At 56.3% G+C, this 23,879-nt stretch overlaps 1 protein-coding gene across 1 annotated transcript in view; it reads left to right on the forward strand.

Moving 5' to 3' along the window:
• The window catches only part of TESC (tescalcin), a 50,347-nt gene that overhangs the window by 10,968 nt on the left and 15,500 nt on the right, over positions 1–23,879 (forward strand). Inside the window, exons 2-4 of the mRNA XM_040986931.1 lie at positions 9,248–9,317; positions 19,617–19,697; positions 23,389–23,528. Of these exons, the coding sequence (XP_040842865.1) occupies positions 9,248–9,317; positions 19,617–19,697; positions 23,389–23,528 (291 nt within the window). The remainder of the gene's footprint in view (positions 1–9,247; positions 9,318–19,616; positions 19,698–23,388; positions 23,529–23,879) is intronic.

A 23,879-nucleotide genomic window follows, 5' to 3' on the forward strand; every position in this document is an offset into this window, starting at 1 on the left:
CTGTATTCACCTGCTTCTCATAAACAGAAGGTATACCAGGTGGCCCTGTGTGAATTCCAGCCTTAACATGGTCCTCTCCAGTCTCTTTTGTGTCAGTCTGTGGGCGCTATGAGCTTTCTCACTGCTCAGTAGTGATGGATTCTGTGGGTATACCTATTGTGTCTGTCAGTTCTGGGCAATGCCTGCGTGTGCATGCGTGTATATGTGAGAATTTGTGTTTTACTGTGTACACACCCTCAGAAGGAGGGGCAGGGCTGCCTCTGCTTCCAAGGAGGAAACCGACTTGGAATCTGGTGGTGGCTTTGGTCTTGTAAGGGGGTGTGGAGCTGGGGATTCAAACCATCTCAATCTCTCTTCAAAAAAATTGTTTTTAATTATAAGGAAGCAGTGGAGACAGATCCTCCATCTGTGGTTCATTCAGCTGGGGCTGAACCAGGAATGCCATTTGGGTTTTTCTTGTGGGTGGTAGGGACCCAGTGGCTTGAACCATTACCTGTTGCCCACCACCGTCTCCCCCGCCCCCCCAGCCCAAGGTGAGCTCTGAAACGGAGCCAACACTTGAGTCGGACATCCTCGCAGAGACCATGGATGGCCCACAGAGCAGCATCACTGGGCAGTGATGCTGTTACACCACCTGTCCCTCTGGCCTGGTCCACTTCTGCGTCCTGGAATTTGCGCTCTTGTTTTATTTGGCTCCTAGCTGGTCTGTGGAGAGTTTAGGAGTCCTTTGGAGGCCATTGACACCTTCCTGATGGTGCCTTTTGGTTGTCCCGGGGTCAGTGTCTGGGCTGCCACAGCTGGTGGAGACAGCAGATGGTGGGGCAGCTTGGAGAACCTTGGAGAGTAGCCAACAGGCTCCTTGCTGACCCTGCTGCCACACCCTGGGCTGGGCACCCCACTCCTCCCACTCTCCTGGTGCTGTACCAGTCACCTTCAGTAGGCTCCCAGTTGCATCTTCACCTAAGCCCTCTGGCCAGATGCTTGGTTCTTGTTCCCAGCTGGCATCTCTGGGAAGCCCAAGTGAGGCCCAAGTACCCTGGCTGGCGGGGGGGGGAGCACCTCTGCCCAGCTCTGCCTCCCCTGGGACCCCACTGGGTGACATTGCTCCCTCATCCCCGTGGATTGGAAGCGCCAGACCTCATGCTCCTTGCCCAGTGGCCACACAGCATTTGTGCGCCTGAACCCCAACAAGGGGACACTCCTCCTCGTGCTCTGCCTCCCCCGTCTGCTTCTTCCACATCTGGAAGGGACCTGGCAGGCCTCAGCGCTCAGGGAGCCTCTTTGTGTGCACGAAGGTGGATCTGATGTGGGTGGGGCTCTCCACACCCTGACGGTCAGCATGGGCTCCCAGAGGAGCAGGTCCTGACTTCCCAGTTGGGTGGGGCAGCCCAGACCTCAGGGTGGGGGTGAGGGGCTATCTCTGCTTCCTCCTGCCTTCCCTTCTCTGTCTTTCTCTCTGTAGATGATGTTTACATGGCTGATCAGGGTGGAGAGGAACCAGGATTAGAGAAAAGTGGGTGTGATCTTTGTTTCCAAATTTTCTACTACTTCTTCCTTTTTCTGAGAGCGGGTAGGAGGAAGGTAAGGGGAGAAACCATACCCAGCCTCCCAACAACCACAGTATCTGGGGATGGGGAATGGTCCCCCGATATCAACCTCAGGTCCCGGTGTGGTGCACGCACCGAAGGTTCTGCTCGTGTGATTTTGATAGTCCTGAAATGTCGATCTCACCAATCCAAGGATGAGGGAACCCTGTCAGTGTTCACTGGCTGACATAGTCCACCCGAGTCTCCGTTCACCCAGACATTTGCTGCTCTCGTTCGGGTGAGGTAGTTGTCCAATTTGTTCTGTTCTCCTTCCTCTGCTCTGGCACCAGATGTCCTCTGCAGGCCTCAGTGGGTTGCCATATCCTCTGTGTGGATCTGGGCCAGCCGTGCACTACTCAGTGTTTTCCGTTGAGGAGGACCAGTTCTCACAGGCCAGGCCAAGGACCTAGACCAGGTGACCCAGGCCCCACTAGACCTCCCACCCCCGGGACTCTTGGATGCAGCACTGGTGGGCCAAGGACCCAGGCCAGCCTCCCTTCTCTTGAGCAGAGTGACTTCTGCCCCTCCTGGCCCATGAGGCTTTCCTCCGTCTCAGGACAGGGGGGCAGCCTGCTGAGGGAGGACAGGGCTGGCCAGGCAGTGCACGGAGAGCTGACCTGTGGCACCTTCGTCTTGTGTTGCTGGTTCATTCAGCTTCTCTGTCCCCGTGCCGAGGGACCCATTGTGGGCTGGACAGTTTTGAAAAACATAAAGGAATCTATAGTGAACATGTCCAGCCGCTTTGCTGGCCGCGATCCACTAAGCAGCGCGGCCGTGTTTCTCTAACTTGGGCGTCATAGGGGGGTTAGGAGTGAGCTGGGGTGATGGAAGGTGAGGATGTGTGTAGCTTCCATGCAGACCTCATCTTGTGTCCCTGGATTTTGCTATCCATAGTATCCTCAACCCAATCCCCTGCAGATGGATCCTGAGATGCGACTGTATTTTAAAAAGCCATCAAGAGCACCTGTTTGACACAGTGTTTACGACACCACTGGGGAACCCCACACCCCCCATAGTGGAAGTTGATGCATATACTCTGGGGGTCAGCGGGTGACAGCCCCAGTCCTTGGGTCTGCCACCCACGTGGTGTACCTCAATTGAGTTCCCAGCTCCTGATTTCAGGCTGGCCAGCTCTAGGTTTGGGGGACAGTTGAGGAATAAATCCAGTGCTGGAAGATTTTGTCTCCCTCTTTTTGTGTGAACCTTTGAAACAAAGTCAAAGGGAGAAATAGGAATTTGGAAATCATCAGATTGCGTCTCAGTGCGAGAAGCTGGCTGCACACTGTGGCCTTCAGCTGGAGAGAGGGAGTGGGGACCCCCTGACGCATGTGGGCATACCAGTTCATGCCTGCATGGACCCCTTCTCTCACTCCTGCTCTTCTGGACTGAAGGCATGCAAGTTCTCTGCCCCTGCCTTGGCAGTGTGTGCTGGGGGAGGGGACACGGTGAGCGTTAGTTTCAGTGGCTCCATCACCTCCAAGGTTAAACAGATGTGAAGCCGAGATCTAATGTACCTGCCTTGAAGCTCCACGGCCTGCAGGATGCTCAGAGTTACCCGGAGATCAGTGCTAATTCTAGAACGTGTCATCGCCCCCACAAGAGCATCCATGAGCTGTCACTTCCTGTTCTCCCAGCACCCTCATCCCCTAGCAACCACCCAGCACTTTCTGTCCCTTGTGTCTGCCGGCATCTGGCATATAACATCATGTGAGTGGGTCACAGGACAGGTGGCCTCAGGTGTCTGGCTGCCTCACCATGGCTTGCAGCTGTAGCCCCTCTTACGGCTGACTGAGTGATGACCCTGGGTGTGGCTGGAACACGTTTGCCTCTACCAGCCGCCTGCTGAGGGGTATTCCCAACTTTGAGCCCCTGCCACTGGAGCTGCCCTGGCTCTTGCTCTTATGTGTTTTTGTTTATCTTGGGTCTGTGCTTCCGATGGAGATAGCTGGACGGGCCGCATGAACTTCCTGTGTGTAATCTATGTCATCATGTTCCATGGTAGTTACCAGCCCCGTGTGCCTTCCGGCTTGGCCGTAACTTCACCAATGCTTACTGTAACTTTCCTTATAGTCACCCACTTAAAAACCTGATCAGTTTGAAAGGCAGGTGACAGAGAAGAGACAGTTTTCCATCTGCAAGTTCAATCCCCAAAATGGCTACAAGAGCCAGGACTGCAGCAGAGTGGAACCAGGAACTTGGTCTGGTTCTCCCTGTTATGAGCAGGGGCTCAGCTGCTTGGAGGCAGCCACGATGTGGGTATCTGGGACACAAGTTCTTGAGCCTTCCCCTGCTGCCTCCCAGGAGGTGTGTGCAGGAAGCTGGATCTGAAACAGAACAGCCAGGATGGGGTCCAGATGTTCTGAGTGGTAAACTGGCACCACATGCCCACCCCTTACCCAGCATCTTTAATCATGAACTAACACCTGCTCCCCAACCCCACAATACATATATATATAAATATATATATTCATTTTTATTGAAAAGGCATGTATACAAAGAGGAGGAAAAACAAGATCACCTGTCCAGTGATTCACTCCTCAACTGGCCGCAACAGCTGGAGCTGTTCATCTGAAGCCAGGAGCTTCTTTCAGGTTTACCCTGTGGGAACAGGGACCCAAGGCTTTGGGTTGTCCTTTATTGCCTTCCCAGGCCACAAGCAGGGAGCTGGATGGGAAGCAGGGCCACCAGAACATGAAACGGCACCCATTGGGTTCCTAGTGTGTTGAAGGTGAGGATTTTGGCCCCTAGGTTACCGCGCCAGGCCCCCTGTGATTTTTTTTTTTTATAAAGCCCAGTAACACAGTGAATGCGGTGTGTAACAGAGTTAATTTGGTCCATTTCCTGTGAAATTTTTTAACTGTCATTTTAAGCAGGTATTTCCCTTCGTACCTTTGTATGAATTCTTTGGGATTCATTCCTGAAGGTCATTTTGCCCCAAACAGGACAAACACGCAGAACAGAACAGTTCTCCTTTCTTAGCAGCTGCACCTGCAGGGCGGGTCTACATTTTCTAGTAGCCACCATAGCAAGGCAGCAGGGGAGTTCATTTCACTAACATTTTTTATGTAACCCAATGTCAAGATAGAAGCCAACACAGAGAAACTGTCGTCACACCTACGCTCTGTGTCACACTAAGTCCTCGCAGGGCAGGGGTGACCTCGGCACCTGCCCAAGGATGAGGTGCCGAGTGAGACTGGTGACTTGTGAGCACAGATGTGTCCTCTTTTGTGACCATTTTAAATGTGGAACGACATGTCACCCCTCTCACCCGTCCCTCCTCTCCCCAGAAGGTTAGTCTCGTTAAACTAAAGCAGCCACGTCGAAGGCGTGCATTTCGCTCCGGTTGAAATCTAAAGCCAGAAATAAGGATGTTTGAGCTGCCAGGAACCGGAGCTTCTCTCTGTCCACTGTCCCCATGGTGACTGTGACGTCATGGGTCCACAGACGAAGTCTCAGAGGTGAGCAGCGAGGAAACTGGAGGTGCTTCTGTCTGGGAGCCCCCCCAGGTGAGGGTGGGGACACGATAGGGCTCCTGCTATGGTGTCACATGGTCCCTGTGGGCACAGGGAGGTGAAGAGGAAGCTGAATTAAGCCAGTGCCCTCCCCCCGCCTGGCCCAGCACCAGGACTGTTTGGAAAGCCACTTCCTGAGGCCTCAGAAATTGCTTTCCTCCACGTTACTATGGCCCAAGAGTGTCACCTAACCTGTAGCCCTTGTCCCTGGGACTTTGGCTTCTAAGGACCTAGGCCCAGGGGTTGTTTGGCTAAGCCTCTGTTGTTATTGAGTCAGACTGGATGGGGTGTGCGTGTGTGCACTGGAGTGTGTATGTTCACTGGGGATGTAAGCAGCTGGAAACATTTCATGTGGCGAGCCTGATCTATAGCGATGTGTGCTTCTAGCTCTGGGACCTTGGCCAGCATGTGGCAGACGTACGTGTAACCTAGTGAATGTTGTAGCCATGAGTGTACCTACAACTTTGTTTTCTAACTTTTTCTGTCTTGGAGAGACAGCTCCCATCTGATGATTCACGGCTATAGGCGCCTGCAACCTCCAGTGCTGGGCCAGGCTGACACCCGGAAGCAGCAGCTCAGCCCTGCTCTCCCACGTAGGTGGCAGAGGCCCAGCCACACCTGCTGCCTCCCAGGTTGAGCTTGTAGGTAGGAAGCTGGAATAGCAAGCAGAGCCAGTATTCAAACCCAGGTGCTCCAGTGTGGAATGGGATGTCCCGCCCCTGGGACTACTCAGCAGGTTTTTGTTTAAAACAATTATCTTAGGGCCTGGTGGTGTAGCTTAGTGGGTAAAGACCTCGGTCTGAACGTGCCAGCATCCCATATGGGCGCTGGTTCTAATCCCAGCAGCTCCACTTCCTGTCTAGCTCCCTGCTTGTGGCCTGGGAAAGCAGTCAAGGACGGCCCAAAGCCTTGGGACCCTACGCCCACATGGGAGACTTGGAAGAAGCTTCTGGCTCTTGGCTTCGGATTGGCTCAGCTCTGGCAACTGTGGCCGTATAGGGAGTGAACCAGCTGATGGAAAATCTCTCTCTCCTCCTCTCTGTATATCTGATCTGCCTTTCCAATAAAAATAAATCTTAAGAAAATCAAAGGTGAATATATTTATGTAGTCATCTCTTTGGTATCTGTTGGATCCTTCCTCTTGGAATAAGTTTCCAGCACATAGGATTCCTTAAAGTCTTGAGCAAACTTTTTATGGTGACAGCACCCCAATACAGGGCTTTCTGAGAACACAACTGTGTGGCCTATACCTGCATCAGAAACAGAACATACTTAATTCCCAGAAGACCTCCCTCAAGTCCCTTCAAAGTATGAATACCCTCTCTTAAAAAAATGTGTTTACGGCCCAGTGAGGTAGCCGCTGAAGTCTTCACCTTACATGTGCTAGGATCCTATATGGGCGCCGGTTCTTGTCCCTGCTTCCCATCCAGCTCCCTGCTTGTGGCCTGGGAAATCAGTTGAGGATAGCCCAAAGCCTTGGTGTGTGAATCATCAGATGGAAGAGTTTCCTCTCTGTCTGTCCTCTCCGTATATCTGACTTTCCAATAAAAATACATTTTTTTTTAATCAATGTGTTTGAACAGCAGAGACGGAGGGATGTGCATACACTCTCTCTCTTCTCTCTCCTCTCTCTCCTCTCTCTCCTCTCTCTCCTCTCTCTTCTCTCTCTCCTCCACCCACCTGAATGCCTGTGACTGTTGGTGCTAGAGGGTCAGGCTCAAGCCATGAGCCCCAAACTCCATCAGGGTCTCCCACATGGACACGGGATCCCAAGGCTTTGGGCCGTCCTCTGCTGCCTTCTCAGGCCACAAGCAGGGAGCTGGATGGGAAGTGGAGCAGCCGGGATACGAACTGGCTCCCATACGGGATGTGCTTGGGGATGGAGGATCAGCCAGCTGATGAGCCAGGCCTCGTCCTCTCTTGAGAGCAGCCACTCCCCTGGCTTCACACCCTGTGCCTGACTTGTCCTTATTTTTGAATTTTATATGTCAACAGCACCTCTGACTGCTTGAGTTCATTTTCATGTGCCTATCTTTCAAAAATATTTCTCAGAAACTCAGTGTATTAGACAGGCAGAGTAACGGCAGGAAATCTTCCGCTTGTGGGTTCCCTCCCCAGCTGCCTGCAGCTGGGATCCAGGAACTCCTTTAAGGTCTCCTATGTGGGTGAAAGGAGCCGTGTCCACTGGAGTCGCCAGTGCTGCCTCCCGGAACGCCCACTGGCAAGAAGCCGGGATGTAGGACCCCAGGGTCCAGGCACCTGCCTCACGGAGTCCCTTCGTGTTGCTGCATGCCAGCCCACTCTCCAGTCTCCCCATGCCTTAGTGCTGGTTTGTAGCTGCTGGAGCCTGGGGGACTTTGCGACTGGGATCTGGAATTAGCACTACTGTGAACATCCTGGGTGGGCAGCAGGTCCAGTTGCTGCACCATCAGGTCAACCCACCTCCTTGTTTGGTGACCCAAAGGGCCATGTCTCCCTTCAGAAAAGTGGACACACAGCCTGTGTGTGTGTGCTTGCATCTGTAGCATGGCAACAGCCCCTGCCCAGCCAGGCATTGCAAGGTGCCGATGAGCTCATGCATGGCCCGTGCCCGTGGCAGATGGCAGTCCTCTGTCTGGGCTGGGAGCCCTTGTGTGCATTTCCCAGCACATGGCAGCTGCTGGAGAGCGCTGAGTGGTAGGTTCTTCAAGCAACCTCAGCTCTCGTCTCAGGCTGAAAATCAACAATTAAAAAAAAAAAAAAACCTGCAAACCTTGAAACAACAGGAGCTGAGGTGACCAGTTGGACCCAGAAATGAACTGCTTCTATCAGGAGAAGAGAGGTGGCACTTTGTGGAGCCGACATCAGGGGCTGTGGCAGAGATGGCAGTGCCCCAGCCCAGCCGCTGCTGGGAAAGTTTGGCCTGAGCCAACTCTAGTTCCCCAGGGGCCAGCCCTGAACACCCAGAGGCCAGGCAGTCCTGGTCAGGGAAGGGCTTGGCAATCAAGTCCCACCTCTACTTGGTGATGAGGGAGGGGAGTAAAATGTACTGCATCACCTCCCTGAACTCTCTTACCTGGAATGTGCCCTGGTCTTGTGCTTGGGAACCCTGGGCACTTGCGGGGGACCCGTTGGGTATCTACCGTGTGACCTCGAACCCTCTGACTGCACCAGATTTGTCTCCCCTGGTAGTTTTGAAGGTGTCATGAGAAAAGCATTCCAGTGGCTGCCTTGGGCATTGTGGGAAATGAGCACAGGTGTGGGGCGTGACCCTCGTCTGGCCTTGGAGTACAAGTAACCGTTTTGGGCACTGCTCCTGGGCTTGGGAGCTCTATGACCAGAAGGAATGAGAATGCGTCACCCACTGCACCCAGCACCACAATTCGGCTCTTCTATTCTCGTTTCAGCACCACATTTCTGACGCAGTTCTCGGCACAGGCCTCCCGGGTCATTGCCAAGGCCACCTGACCCCCTTTTCCCTTTCCTTGCTCATCTGTCTGTTTCGAAGAGTCATGATCTGAAAGGCAGGGTGACAGAAAGGGAGACCCAGAGATCTTCCACCCACTGGTTCACTCTCTGTATATGTGCAACAGCTGGGGCTGGGCCAGGCTGAAACCAGGAGCCAAGCACTCCATCCGGGTCTCCTGCGTGGGTAGCAGGGACCCAAGCATGTGAGCCATCATCTGTTGCCTTGCAGGGCCTGTATTGGCACAAAGCTATACTGGAAGCGTAGGGTAACCAGGACGACAGCCAGGCAGCATCATGAGGGAGGCAGGTGCCCGGAGTGGTGCGTTACTCCACAGTACCACAGCACTTCCCCCGCACCCCCTTTTGAGAATCTGACCAGACTGGGTCGCCTGCTGAGTTTGGAAAAATCCCATCTTCAGGACTGAGAGAGGAGGGCGTTGGACAAGCGGATGGAATGATGCTTGCGTGGGCAGGGAAGGGGCAATGGCTGCGGGAAGGGCTGGCTGAGTCTCGCCTGCCAAGGAGCTGTTGCAACTAGATTGATCATCACAGCCTGTGTTCCCAGGGAGAAGGTGTTCTTCCTCTGTGGGGAGGGTATATATCTTGGTGGGAGACTTCCGAGACTTCCGGAGGTGTGCACACTCCATGGGAACCAGTCATTAATGGTTTTGTCTCTCTCTTTTTCACCCCACCCTGCTCCAGTCTCATCAGAGCAGATTGAGCAATTGCACCGAAGATTTAAGCAACTGAGTGGAGACCAGCCGACCATTCGGTAAGACCTGCCGCTCGGGTCAGTGCTGGGTAGAGCTGGGGCTCTTGGTGGGGATGATGCAGGTGGGAGGATTCCCCTTTGTCCTGGGTGGCCCAGAAGAGTCTTGAGTTACTCCATTTGCTCAAACAAATCTATGGCTGTTGCTTCTAATTCCTTCTAAGCCGTAAAGCCCGATGTTCCCAATGGGAGGGAATCTTTCTGTTAGAGAGCTGTAACCAAAGTGGAGAAGGGAGAGGCAGCTGTGGGAGCTTATTCCACTTCCACCCTTGCTCTGGACTCCTCCCTGCAGTGTGCACCTGCTAGAGGCCAGGACCACACCCACTGTTGGGTATACAAACAGTGGGTTTTGGTATAGCCAAATTCAGGGGCTCAGGTGTTTTCTGGAAGATTCCCTGTCTCTTCAGATTCCACCTCTTGCAGATCCTCCAACCTCAGGCGAGGTGGGCAGGTGGCAACCTAGGGTCTCTGTGAAGAATTGGCATTCTGGGTCGTGTTTCCAACGGTTGTTTTTCTTAGATGCCTGTTTATAACACTGTCTTTCTGTGAGGAGGAGTGCCTGGAACTACATCCTGTCTTAGGTGGCAGCCAGGTTATTTGGAGCTCGTTAGGGAGAGGTCCGTGTAAGGCTGCTGACCATGTGAAGCTGATCCGTGGCAGGCAGGCTTGCAGCTTCAAGCAGACCGGCTTCCAACAGATGCAGAGTCCCAAGGTATATGGTCAGCATCTCCAGGTCGAAGGGTCTGGGCATTTGGAACAGGCCTGCTACAAGCCCAGGAGAGCATCCTATGTCTTGGTGCGTATTTCTCCTGCACCATGCAGACACCCACCTGTGTGAGGACCCATGCCCATCTTAGCAGAGCCGTGTGGTTAGCTCAGTGCCTTGTGTTGCCAAAGCAGTCATTTCAGGCACTCAGCTGCTGAGCCTTGGGGTTCTCACAGCCTCTCATCTTGCTTTAATTACACCCCAGGCAAAATTAAAGACCACCAGGAATTACACCTTTGCTGCTGCGTCCCTGGCCCCACTACTTTCAATGAAATGACACCTGATGGCTCACAGGCTTAGATGAGGCCGCGTGCCCAAGTCGGAGGCAGTTGCCAGGGCCACCAGCTGGAAATGTGAGCTGGTTTTTCACAGAGGTGAGAGGGGAGCGCTCTGGGGTGGTTGCCATAAGTTCAGATCGCACATGCGTGTAATTCTTCAGATGTGAGGGATGTAAAGGCAAAAAAAACCTAGGCAGATTTGCGAGGCAAGCCTGTATGGAAATCCTTCATGCCTTTGTGTGGCTTACTGTTGTGCCTGTGGGCGTGGGAAGGCGCTTCCTACTCCGAGGTTCCCATGCTTTGTCGCTTTGTCCTACTCTGAGGAACCTCTGCTTTGTCGCTGTGTAGCGCTGGAGGATGCACTGGCAAGATGTGCAAATCTCCTGTGGTTCCCTCCCCACACTCCCCTCCCCCAAGTCGAGTGCACGTGCAAATCACCTGGGAGTCTGGCTGCAATGCAAGTTTCGGGGTGGGGCCTGAGAATCTGCATTTAAGCGCAGGTGGCTATTCACCAAGGACAACGCACGGCAGATCCTCCTTGGTGCTCTAGCGCTCTGCGCTGCGCCTCCCCTTCCTCATCCAAGGGTTCCCCACACCGACACATACTCCCCCAGGGCCACCTTCTGCTCGGCGGGGCTCCTGCTTTTTCACAAGCTTCCATGAGCTCAGCAGCCTTCAGGGGCTCCCCGGGAACCTCAGTTCATCTGTATGTTCTTGGGACCCAGGCGGGTTTGCAGGTGCTGGCCTATGAGCCGCCACCCCTGTAATGCCCTGCACGCCTCCAGCTGCCTGCCCCGCTTTCTCCGCACCAGAGACTGTCCAGTCCCACCACCTCCAGCCCAGATCTGTAATGCCACCCACCCACATGCCATCTGCAGTCTCTAGCAGTGCCAGCCAGCCCCTGGGGAGGCAGGAACTGGATCTGTGCTTGGCCCAAGTGCCAAATAAGGAGCTTTTAATACTGAAGATGGTCTCTGAGTAGCTGAGTGAGTAAATGAGGGCCCAGGAGCCAGCAGCAAATGACAGCGCTCCCAGTGCACCATGCCGTACAGCACAGCACTCCTGCGGCCTGTCGCATGTCTCGTCCTTTCCTTTGTGGGTTTATATTTTCCAGCGGAGAGTGGAGCTGGGGCCTGGCACACAGGGACTGTGCACTGGTGTCAGCTGTTACTGTTGATCTTGTTTTGTGGCCTCCATAGAAGGATCCAGAACCCCTTAGGGAGTGGTGCTGTAACCTCCTGCTCTCCCCATTCTAAAGATGGGAGAGTAAGGCTCGGAGAGGCCACCGTGTCCCCGGCCCGGGGTCACCCATCTTACAAGTGGAGGAGCTGGAATTTGAACCTGTCACTGAGATCCTGCTGTGGGTCCGGCCTGGATTTGTGAGTGACCTCAGCTTCCCTGATGGCCATGGACAGGGTGGGGTATTTGTCATTCTCATGCCTGCAGAGCTGTGGGTGTTGGTGTCAGCTACACATAAAGCCGGCCCCACCTGGCCGGCAGGAAGGAGGGGAGGACCACAGCATCTGATCATTTGCAAACAGGCTGTAGGAACTGTTTTGCCTAATCTAGGTCTACCCGTAGCCCCTACCTCTACCCAGGGCCTCTGACAGGGGGTACTGGGCAGCTCTTGTGGTGGTCCCCCTGGGCTTTCTGGCCCATCCTCCTCTGAGCAGCTCTGGGCTGGGTGCCAGTGGCCAGCACCTGCCCAACCTCCACTCTGCTGAGCCCTAGCCGGACTGTCAGCTTTACCCTTCCGGGCACATCTAGGATGCCCTGGGCTGTGCTGCAAGAGCTCATTTTGTTAGCGTTTAGAGGTCGCTCAGGAAAGCTGGCCTGGGAGAGTGTCCTGGACCGTGGTTCAGCCACCAGGAGCCCCAGCTACTCCGGGGCCCTGTGGGGTGGGCGTGAGGTTGCAGCTCCTCCTGCCCCCTCCCTCTGGGAAAGCGAGAACAGGACCCCTCGAGAAGGGTGCACAGAAGTCCCCCGGAAGTGCATTGCATTTGAAAGGCCAAAGAAGGAGTTAGGTTTCTAAACTTGCAGCCTATTGAGAAATCAAACTTTGCTTTGAAGCAGTCCCACAAGGCAGAAAGGCAGAAGCTTCCAGAATCGATGTTTCCTTTCTACCATCTCTCGCTCGCTCGCTCTCTGGTCTTTTCAAAGAGCATCCTGAGGCATCCAGGGCATGGCTCAGCCTGGGGCTGTGGCAGCCTCGCTTCCCAGGCTTGCTTTCAGGTGAATTCCTGATGCGACCCCAGCTCCGTGGGGCTGCACCCCTCCCCTGGTCAGACGTGCCTCATGACACCTGAGTGTGTCCTGACCACCGAGTACCAGGGCCTGTGCCCACCTGGCCAAGTGCCTGCTTAGGTTCCTGTGCATGTTAAGCACCTGCTATGAGCTGATCCCCTGTGACAAGGGAGGCTGTCAGAAGGTCAGGCAACACAGAACATGATAGCTGTCTGTACAGTTCGTTCTTATCGGGTGCGAGTTGTCCATGGCAACTGGGAACTTCCTAAGAGCTCTCTGGCCGGCTCTCAGCCCCCAAAATAGACGCTGTGGGCTGCCTCGGATGGAGGCGGTGGTGGCGGCGGTGAGATGGGCCCTCGGCAGGCTGGCTAGATAAGGCCAGTGACAGCGTATTTTTAGATCCCCCAGGCCATGATGAACACAGCCATGGACATGTATGAGGGAGGGAAGAAGACTCGATGTCCACTGCTCAGAACCACTTCCTGATGGCCTGGGTGGCTGGACAGCGTGCCATCCCTGGATCCCATCTGGGTTCTCAGTGATGCCCCTGTCCTTGCCTTAGCACCTGGCAGCAGCTCACGGCACGCTTATGTGGTCCTAGGTCTGCAGGATCTTCCAGGGCTCCCCTTCACCACCGCCCCCTCTAGACTGAGAAATCAAGTTTGGGGATGTTAAGATGACACAACAGGATGGCTCCCCTACAGAACTTGGTGCCACGGGAACACAGCCATCTGACCTTGAACCTGTCTGCAAGGTGACGGCTCTCCCAGAAGCACCCATGGCAGTGAGGGTGTCAGGCACTGCCAGTGCAGCAGCAGCAGCCCAGCCTGCAGGTGCAGCCCCAGCTAGGACCATGCGGGAGGGAGACCCACATACACAGTGCACACAATCCCACCCACCAGTTCCCTGCCTCAGACCCCACAGTGGCCAAGACTGGGCCAAGGCTACACCGAACTCAATCCCAGTCTCCCCCTGGGTGACAGGAACCTGGTTACTTGAGTCATGGTCACCTGCCACTTCCCGGGTCTGTGTTTGCAGAAGCTGGCATCTCCAGAGGCAGGGATGGAACCCAGACCCTCCCACCTGCACACACAGGCTGCAGGCTCACTGTACTGCCCTGACTTTAGGCAGTGGTGTGGGCTGAGGGCTCTGCTGGCAGGATCTCTCATGCCAGGGGTGTGTCCATGGGAGACAGACCTGGTGCATTTGCTCCCCCCAAGCAGGTTGTACACAGAGCAAGCCCAAGGCCGGTTGTGCTCCCAACATCCGCCAGCATGGGTACCCCTAAGCACTTAGTAAAGTCAGACTGACTCGAAGCACCTGGGAACCTGACTCGAAGCTGGCAGTGGAAAGCCAGCTTCTAGCAGGCTGCTGGGCACTGCCAGTCTGGGGACTGTGTCACTGAGCACTGCCCGAGAAGTCCTGCCTAAGATGGGACTTCCTGCCTTGAACGTACAGCATGGGGCCTCAGCTTCCCCAGCGCGGAAAGCATCCCATTTCTAGGTGGTGAGCGCAGGAGGGTGGGTAGGCAAGAGCCATGTGGCCAGCAAGAGAGAGACACCAGACTTGAAAGCTGAGAGCCAGAGGTGATTCTGAGGTCAGCTGGGGTAGGGCAGGGGTGTGTGCAGCTCTGAGCCCACACTCCATGGTGAAAGCACCGCACTTAAACTGGGCCACCTCAGGGGCTGCCAAAGCCAAAGCCGCATCATGAGTGAGACCCTCGTGTTTGTAGATGCGTCCTTTCCCATCAGGTTAGGTACTTGTCCTGTCCCCTTCTGGGGTCCCAGCTGGACGCAGCAGGGAGCCAAAGGCGGGCACGAAGCCTGCTCCCCTCCTCTCTTCTCTTTACAAGTGAGGCCTTCCTGCAGAGGAAGGAAGTGGTGAGAGTGAGGAAGTGTGCTGGCGGATGACAGCCGCTCCCTGTGCTTACAAGCTGTGCAACCACGGCTTGTTTGCTCTGCCTCTCTGGGCTTCCGTTTCTCTCCTATAAAGTGGAAGCACATGGGAGGCCCTGGTGAGAGGCTGACCCTCCTTGCTGGTGTACCCAAACCACCAGCTGCAAGAAAAGGTTCGCTGTGACTGCCAGTTCTGGTGGGTCATGGCCCAGGTCAGGTGGGGACCCCGTGGTTTGGCCTCTGGGGATTGGGGGGAGGAGAGCTTGCTAGCAGAGGCTCTGGGGTGGCAAGGGGCATCCTAGGTGAGAGATGGGAGCCACACGTCTGTGCTGCCAGGAGTGGCTCGAGGGGGCTGCCCCTTGATGGCATCCTTTGATCCAGGCCCCGCCCCAGACATTGTGATGGACTGGTGGGCCCCTTGGAGCCACTGGCAGAAGACTTCGGGGGCCAAGGAAAGGAGTCCGAGGCCAGACCACAGCAAGGGCAGTTTCTAAACCTCCCAGGACTCCGTGAGGGGCTGTGTCCTTGTGGGTGCTAGGACAGGAACCTGGTACCATGCCCAGCCCTCCACACTGGGCTGCAGTATGAAGCACAGCTCATTCCCCTTCTCTCTTCCCCTCTTCCCTGCCTCCACTCTCTTTCCCACTCACCCCCTTTCAGCCCTGAGCAGAGCCAGAGCCAGCACCTCCGAGTACCTGGGAGCAGGGGACTGGGAGGGACCTTTAAGAGCCACCGCTTGCACTTGAAACTGGGGAAGCTGTGTGTGGTTTGTCCCTGGCTTAGCTCCAGGCTGGCTTCCCCCTTGTTGAAAGGGAGGGTGGCAGGTGGCAGGGACGGCCCTGAGGATGGTCCGGGCAGCTGCTCTTCGGCCGGCTGCTGCCGCTCCATTCCAGGTCGTACTTGGCAGCAGGAAGTCGCTTCCCCTCTCTGCCTGGGTCTCCGAGACAGGGTTAAGTCCTGTCATACAGGGCTGGTGTCCGCTCCACGTCATGACACCAAGCTCTGTCCTCCTCCCCTCCCCTGCCCTGAGCCTGCAGGAAGCTCAGCTCCTGGGGCTGGACCTGTCCCACCAGCGTCAGTGCTGCCTGCCTGCTTACTGCTAACACTATTGTTGGATTCGGAGCTCATTGTGGGATGTGCCAGGCACTTTGCCTGGGTTTATCAGACTTATCTGAGATACAAAGATAGCTCCTATTCACAAATGCCCTCCCCAGGGCTTTATCACCTTAGAAATGTGTGTAGGGTCACGTCCCTAACCAGGAGACCCAGCTGCCTCACCCCTCCCAGCTCATGTGCATGGTCTTGGGTCTCCAGGAGCCTCCGAGGGCCGCCCCATCTACCCACATCTCGCAGACAGATCTGTGTCTCCCTCCTACGTGTTTGCTCTGTGTGTGTGTGTGTGTGTGTGTGTGTGTGTGTGTGTGTGTGTGTGTGTGTGTGTGTGTGTGTGTTTCTCAAAGGGAAAGAAGTGACTTTTGACAGACAGCCGGCTTCCAAGCACCTGCACACACACGGGACTGGGGACACTGTGTTCCCGGCAGGCAGCTGTCTGCCTGTCACCACCATGGGAAGCCAGGCCTCTTGTGCCAGTTGTCGGGTTGACCCGGGCTCTGCCTTCTCCCTCTGGAAATGTCGCCGCTGCTGATAAGTCCCAGGATGCCGGGCCCCAGGGGAGGGCCTAGCCCTTACTCCTCTGACTCCTGTCAACTCAACCTGTCGCTCCGCAAACCATCCCTGAGCTCCTCTGCCTCGCAGGTGTATGTGTGGTGTTGGGTAAGTCCAGGCACTGGGCCACGGCCTGAAGGCAACCGTATGTGGAGCCCTTGCTGCTCCGTGAGCACTGGGCTGAGCGTATGCTAAGCATGTTCCAGAATTTCTGCCCTGGGTGCACCCCAGCGCTGCTTCCTCCCTCCAGAGGGGCAGAGTCCCCTGTCTTGGGTCTTAGAGCAGCCTAGAGCTGATGAGTGGCTGTGCCCACTTCACAGGTGAGAAAACTGAGGCTGAGAAAGGTTAGCAGGAGCCACGACACCCAGCCTATGATAGCCATGGAGGGTTTGGAGTCTCATGTACCAGTCACAGTGGCAGCTGGCCACTTCCCTTCTCCGAAAGTCGCTCCGTCCAGGTGCCTGGACCCTTCCCCCACTGGGGATGGAGCTGTGGCGAGTGTAGTGGTGTGGTGTTGGGGTAGTAGCATGGAGCTCTGGGCTCCTGTCCATCATGCCTACACCCTGGCTGGTGGGGCTGGTAGGCCTCTTGGTGCCGGCTCTGCCATACTGGCAGTCGGATAGGCGTGTGCGTGGAGTCCCATGGCGAGTTGTTTGTACAGTGGGTTGCCGTCATCCACTGGCCACTGTGTAGACTCTGGGGACCCTGACTCGGGCCTCTGTTCTCCGTCTCCCCTCCTCGCAGTCCCAGGAGAAGGAGCCACATGTGCTGTTCCAGCATGGCGGGGGCTGATCATGCCTTACACATGTCACGCACAGGGTCTGTCACGTGGCAGGGGGCGAGGAGCAGCCCACACCCTGATCTCTCCAGGCATGTAACCTTGTGTAACCTCAAGGGAGTTACACATCACCTGGGCTTCAGGTTGCAGGGGTGCGTGATGGACCCTTCATGTAGTGGTTCTTGTGCTAAAATTTTTACCCATTTTTATTTTTTTATTTAGGCAGAGAGCAATTGAGACAGGGATCTTGCTGGTTCACTCTCCCAGTTATCTAGAGCAGCCAGGGCTGGGCTGGGAAGAGGCCGGGGCCCTGGCACTCACCCTGGGTTTGCCATGTGGATGGTAGGGACCCTCCTACTGGCGCCATCACCTGTTGCTTCAAGGTGTACATGAGCAGGAAGCAAGGTAGAAGTGGAGTTGGGACTGGTACCCAGGCTTTTCAGAATGGGCTGGGGACATGTTGAGTGGCATCTCAGCTGCTGTGCCAGTGTCTGCCCTGGTACACTGGTTCTTCTTGTTTTAGGCTTTAGGGACACGAGGATTTATCTTATGAGTTTGAAAGGTAGACCATCTATCTGCTGGTTCACTTCCCCAGCAGTCACAACAAGAGCTGGACCAGGCTGGAGCCAGGAGCCTCGAACCCCATCTGGGTCTCCCACATGGATGCAGGGGCCCAAGCACTTGGGCCATCTTCTGCTGCCCTTTCAGGAGCATAAGCAGGGAGCTGAATTGAAAGCAGGACAGATAGGACTCAAATCAGTGCTGCTGGTGTCACAGGTAAAAGTCACTTAACTAGCTATGCCATAACTGTGGCCCCAGGGAAAATATTTAACCACTTGACTGAGATAGCATTCACATATTAAACAGTGCTGAAGTTTTGCATTTGAGGTATGCGGTTGTTTCTGCAGCCCTGCTGAGCAGCCGTCTGCCCCAGCACAGCGGATTGGCCGTTGTGGCTGAGTATGTCATATGCATGGCACAGGTGCCATGCAGTCTGGGTTTGGCTCCTTGCCAGTGCCAAGTTTCTGAAGTTCCTGGTGGTGACATGGGGGTTGGCACTTTATTCTTTCTCACACATCACACATCACTCCCCTTCCCTCTGGGTCACCTGTCCCAAGTACACGTCCATCTCTGGAATTGGGCCCTTGTGAATTCAGAAGGTGAGTGTGCTGCGATGCCAGCCCCTGAACTTGGCAACATGTTGTTTGAGCCCAGCTGGAAGGTCTGATGGAGAGGTACAGGAGGACGCCCAGGAGTGGAGGGGATACTGAGCAGCCTAGGCCTCGCTGACGCCCCTCCAGGTCCCCCCAGTCCGTACAGTGGGTGCTGAGTCGTATTTCTAGGGAACCTTCCAGCTCAGTGATGGGCCCTCGGGATCAGGGTGGGGATATTACCTCCTCCCCCAGACACCTGCTCCTTGGAGTTCTGAGTCCCAGTTCTGGCAAGTGTCCATCTTGTCGTTCCAGACTTCTCCCTGGAACTCCCCCAACCTGGCCTCTGGTCCCCTAGAGGATGCTGGCCTGTGCATTGGGTCCCTTCCACCTGCCTGTAGCCGCCAGAGCGCAGTGCAAGGCAGAAGTGAGCAGGGAGTAGATCCTGAGAGCGCAGGGCTGCCCACCTGGTGTGGGAAGTATGGACCTGTGACCCTGGCAGGGGCCACCCTTGCCTCCATGCCTGCCTTCCCATGGCTCCAAGGCCCAGGCTGGTCACAGGCCATCCTGACAGAGGTGTACCTTCCCCACCCCAGGTGCACAGCTTTGAAACAAATAATACTGATAAAATCTAAGTGGCAGAGAGCTACAGGGATGGAGAGAGCATCCATTTATAGCTTCAGGCCAGAGCTTACAGCCACTGGGCCAGGGCCAGGCCACAACTCCACCTGGGTCCCCTGTAAGTAGGGCAGGGACCCAAGCACTCGAGCCTTCATCCATCATCTGGTGCCACCCCATGAGCAGAAGGAAACCGGGTCAGAAGTGGAGGGGCCAGACTCAAGGCAGGTATCATAATAGGAGATATGGGTGTCCCCAGGCAGCAAACTGAGAGCAGCCATCCGCTGGCTCGCTCTCCTGAGGCCCACAGTGGCAGCCTGGGACTCCATACAGGTCTCCTGTGTGCGCGAAAGGACCCAGCTCCTGGAAGAGCTGCCTCCTGGGGTCTGCATCTCAGAATTGGAGCTGGGGCGTGCACCTGGATGCTCTGACACAGACATGGCCGTGGTAGTGGGCGCCTTGGCCACTGGGCAGACCAGTTGAGAGAGACACCCGGTCCTGCACATTTCCCCTTTCACATGACAGCTGCTCACCTCCTTTCTGTCCTCATGGACCCGGCTATTCTGGGCATTTTCCATGAACGTGTGTCCACTTGCATCTGGTTTCTGTTACTCGGCCTCGTGTTTTCAGAGGAAGTTCTGCCGTCACCCAGGCTGCTGGGTGAATTTCCTTTCCCACCAGCTCCCTTCTGAGGCCCCTGGGCACACGACTGTGGTCTTCTCATTTGCCTCCAGGCCCTGCCCTGCCCCTGCGCAGGCTCGAGAGGCAAGGAGGGGTACTTGTGGGTCACCCTGAGCCGCCATCGTGGGAAATTGTGGAGGGTGGCTTGCTTCCTGGTAGGATCGCCCACAGACGCCCATGTTTTCTGTCGCTCTCTTTCCGGTGCCATTTGCCGCTTGCAAACCAGCAAGGAGAACTTTAACAGCGTCCCCGACCTGGAACTCAACCCCATCCGCTCCAAGATCGTACGTGCCTTCTTCGACAACAGGTGGGCTGGCCCAGAGGCAGGCTGCCTTGTCCTTCAGTGCGAGGCCCTGTCCTGCCCGCTGGGGTGGAGAGAGGCCCTGGCAGTGGGGAGGCGGTGGTGGGGTCCCCAGCTGAGGCATGTGGGACAGTCGGTTCCACCTCCCAGGCTCCAGGTGGCACCTCGGGCGGGGTCCTGAGGGGGTGGGTTCTCGGCTTTTGGGCTCGCTGCTGCTGTGGCTGCCGGCCAAGCATCTCCCAAGCCTCTCCACATCCTCAAGTGTGGAAGCCACCATCTTTTTAGAAGAAGTTTACGTGAAAAGCAGACAGAGCTCTGATCCACTGGTGCCCGCAGCAGCCCCGCTGGGCCGGGCTGAAGGGCCATCCAGCGCTTCTACGTGGGTGGCAGCGGCTCAGCCCTGCAGCCATCACTGCCCTCTCCCGGGGTGTGTGACTGCAGCAGGCTGGAAGCACACACAGCTGAGGAACCAGGCTGAGCTTCTGCCTTCGGTGCCAGTTGGAGTCTCGACTGTTCCATTTCTGATCCAGCTCCCTGCTTGTGGCCTGGGAAGGCAGTGGAGGACGGCCCACAGCCTTGGGCCCCCCACCCACGTGGGAGATCTGGAAGAAGCTGCTGACTCCTGACTTTGGATCAGGCGTTGCAGCCATTTGGGGAGTGAACCAATGGATGGAACCCCTCTCCATCTATTCTCTTCTGTCTGTAATGCTAACTTCCAAGTAAAATAAGTAAAAACCATGCAACTGGGACTTGACCTCAGGCTCTCCGAGCTGGGACAGGGATGTTCCACATGGCATCTTGACACCATTCCCAGTGCCACCCTGTCTTTGTGACCCACCACCAGAAGTAACATCCTGTAACCTTCGCTCAGGCGCCTCATTAGAGGCAAGTATTGGGTCACCCCATACTTCCTCTTTCAAAATTTGTTGAGAGAAAAGAAATTTTAAGAGAGAAATCTTCGACCCACTGCTTGACTCTCAAAATGACTGCAGCAGCCAGACCTGTGGGAGGATGGATTTGAAGCCAGGAGTCAGGAGCTTCATTGGGGTCTCCCCGTGGGTACAGGAGCCCAGGGACTTGGCCATCCTCGGCTGCTTTCCCAGGTGCATGAGCAGGAGCTGGATTGGTAGTGAAGCAGCCAGAACTGGAACCAGTGCCTCATGTCAGAGACCAGCCTTGAAAGTCGCAGCCTGTTCCACCCCGTGCTTTAAAGAGGAAACAACACAGGCATGGTTGCTGACCGATGGGGCAGGGAGAGGTGCCTTTTGGTGGCTGCCTCAGCTCTTGCCTCGGGGACTTGCCATGCAGGGGCCATGTGAAGGTTTGAGTGGGCGCTCACATGCCCAGTGGCCTAGGCTGAAATGCAGACCATGGCCTGGTGTTTACATTGAAGGACTTGGTCATCGGGAGGCTGACAAGGTGCTTGTGGCTTTGCGTTGGGAGTTGTGTGAGCAAAGGCCCAGGGTGTGTGCGCCTGCGCAGACATAAGCTGCGTGTTGTACTGCACATGATTCCTTAAAAAGAAGGGAGCCAGGATGGCAGCTTGGCCCTGCTCCAAGTTCCTAGGGGCTATTATCTGTGTGAGACACCTCCTCAGAGGGCTTAGGGATGGGGGGCAGGAAGCAGATGGAGCTGACACTTCTGGCTAGAGGGCTTAGGGTTGGACATTGGGAGGCATTGGCCTTTCCGTGAGAGGGTGAGGCTGGGCAGGGTGGCTGCATGGCGCTCAGGTGTCAGGGTGCTGTGTGGGCAGAGCCAGAGAGACTCCAGGTGGGGCAGGGGCAGGAGAGCAGGTGGGTGGGAGGGCTGGGCTGGGCTGGGCTACCGAGGGGGCTTGGAGAGCAGGTGGTAGCTGGAAGTCACTTCCTGAGAGCCAGGGGCCTAGGGAGGCATTTCCAGGCTCTGATTTGCATCTTGCAAAGTTCATCTGTGCTGCAGGGGGAGGGCCTGGGGTGGTGGGGGCTGCTCCTGGCAGCTGCAAGGACCCAGTCAGAATGGACACATGCAACAAGGCAGGGACAGGGTGGGGAGACTGGTGGGGACTCCCAGGTCTAGGGCTGGGGGTGCCTTGGCTCGCACTACCTGGAGCCACTCTTGGAAGGTGTCTGGAGACCTCTCAGGCCCAGTGGGCCACTGTGGGCAGGGGAGGGGTTGCCATGCCTCCCCTCTAGGCTCTGGAGAGCCCCCCTACAGAGAGGGGAGGCACCTGTCACTCCCAAGGGGATGGAGTTGTAGGAGCAGCCACAAGTGGGACTTTCTAGCCTCATCCTTGGTTCCCAAGATTCTTCAGGGATGGGGCAGGGCCTTAAGATTACTGCCTGGTCCTGGGTGCCCAGTTGAGGCGTGTGAGTGGAGGGCAGGTAAAGCTGGCTCCAGTGACTTGGTCTGCACTTCCTGGGCTCCGGGCTGTCCCAGCTTTTTGCAGACTCCATGACTCCCTCTCAGCCTGACCTGCCCAGAAAGGACATGGGGGCCAGGAACAAGGAGCTCTGGGGGATTGACGATTCAAACGCACTGGGAAGAGCAGATGGCAGGACCCTTAGACAGTTGGCAGCTCAAGGGAGACGGATCAGTGCCGCAGGCCTGGTAGAGATATCAGCTCCCTGCTGTGGTAGTATGTGGGAGTCGCTGCTTTCTAGAAAGTTCCTTGACATGGAACAGCCTGTCAGATGTGAAGTGCAATGAGATCTTTTAGTGCCAGAGACAGTGGAGGGGCCTCCTCCGAAGATGGTGAATATGTTTCTTTAAACGTGTGCAGCCGTCAGCCCCTGCACTGTGCTGGCGCAGCTGTTGTGGCCTGGCCATCCAGGGCGCCTGGAGAAATCTGCCATGACTGGATGCGAGGTGACCACCTGTGCCCTCTGCCCGCTGGGCTGTGGTTGAAGCCAGGGAGCGATAAGGGCTTGCCCCAGTGCTTGCTATGGCCCTCCTCCCCCTGACTGGTGGGGTTATTTTTCAGCCATTCTCCCCAGTAGGGGGGCCCTTTGTCAGTGTTTACTAGCCCCTCCGCTGTGCACCGGGCACTGTACCTGTCCCGGGGCTGCTCCAGTACTGCATGGGCAGCCTGGAACCCAGGCCCTGCCTCCCCTCCCTGTGGAAAGGCTGCAGTTGGAGCCAGCCCCAGGCCCGCCCTCCCCTCCTCTGGGATCTCCCCAGGGGCTCGCTTGGCACTTCTGCTGCACGTGTGGCGGCCGCTCCCTCTGCTTATGATCAGCAGGGCCGCACGAGGGCAGTCAACCCCGTGTGGGGGTGGGAGGTTGCCGCCCGCTCGCCCGAAGCCAGGGCTCTGGGTCTGTACCTGGAACTTCTTGTGCCCTGGCTTGCTGCAAAGTCCTCAGGTGTTTCCTTCCGCCCGCGGGGTGAGACCTTCCCCAGTGCCGCCACAACCCCCAGCTCAGGCTGTACCTTGAACCCGTGGTGCGTGAAGCTCCATGCGCTGCAGGAAAGCGCCTGAGTGTGCCCTCTGGGAGCCACTGCTCGGTGCCTCAGTTTCCGCACATGTGAGGCATCTGCTAGAGCCCTGGATGGGTAGGCAGGGTGGGGACTGGGCTTCACACCTCCCGAGTCCTTAGTACCTGGGCAGAGCAGGTGCTCGGTGAGCAGGGGCCCCGGTGTGGTGGGCCGCTGTGGGTGAAGCTTCCGTCAGGGAAGGACAAGACCCAGGACCAGGTGACCCCCCACCCCATTGCTTCTGCAGGAACCTGCGCAAGGGGCCCAGCGGCCTGGCTGATGAGATCAACTTCGAGGACTTCCTGACCATCATGTCCTACTTCCGGCCTATTGACACCAGCCTGGGCGAGGAGCAGGTGGAGCTGAGCCGCAAAGAGAAGTTGAGATGTGCGTGCCCCCTAGCCCGGGCCCCTTGGCCTCTGAGCCCCCAGCCCCACACAGGCTATGGGTGCCCAAGGCCTCAGAATGCAGGGCCTGCCCGCACAGCAAGGGGAGAGACCCGGAACACTGGCTGGGACCCTTGGCGGCCAGTCCCCAGAAAGGTGGTCCTGGTGCTCTTCGTTGCTAAGTAACATGTCAGCAGCTCTTGGCCTTCTGGGACGAGTAGGGGACGGTGGGGTGATGGGCTCTAGTAGACCTGGGTGCCCAGTTTGTCTCTCATCCTAGTGGTCCTGGGACACCCACCCCCTCTCTTTTGTAAGTTTAACTTATTTGAAAGTGACAGAAAAAGAGAGCAAG

This window comes from Ochotona curzoniae, unplaced genomic scaffold (genome assembly GCF_017591425.1).
Source record: "Ochotona curzoniae isolate NIBS_2020 unplaced genomic scaffold, NIBS_Ocur_1.0 contig_46, whole genome shotgun sequence".
NCBI lineage: Eukaryota > Metazoa > Chordata > Mammalia > Lagomorpha > Ochotonidae > Ochotona > Ochotona curzoniae.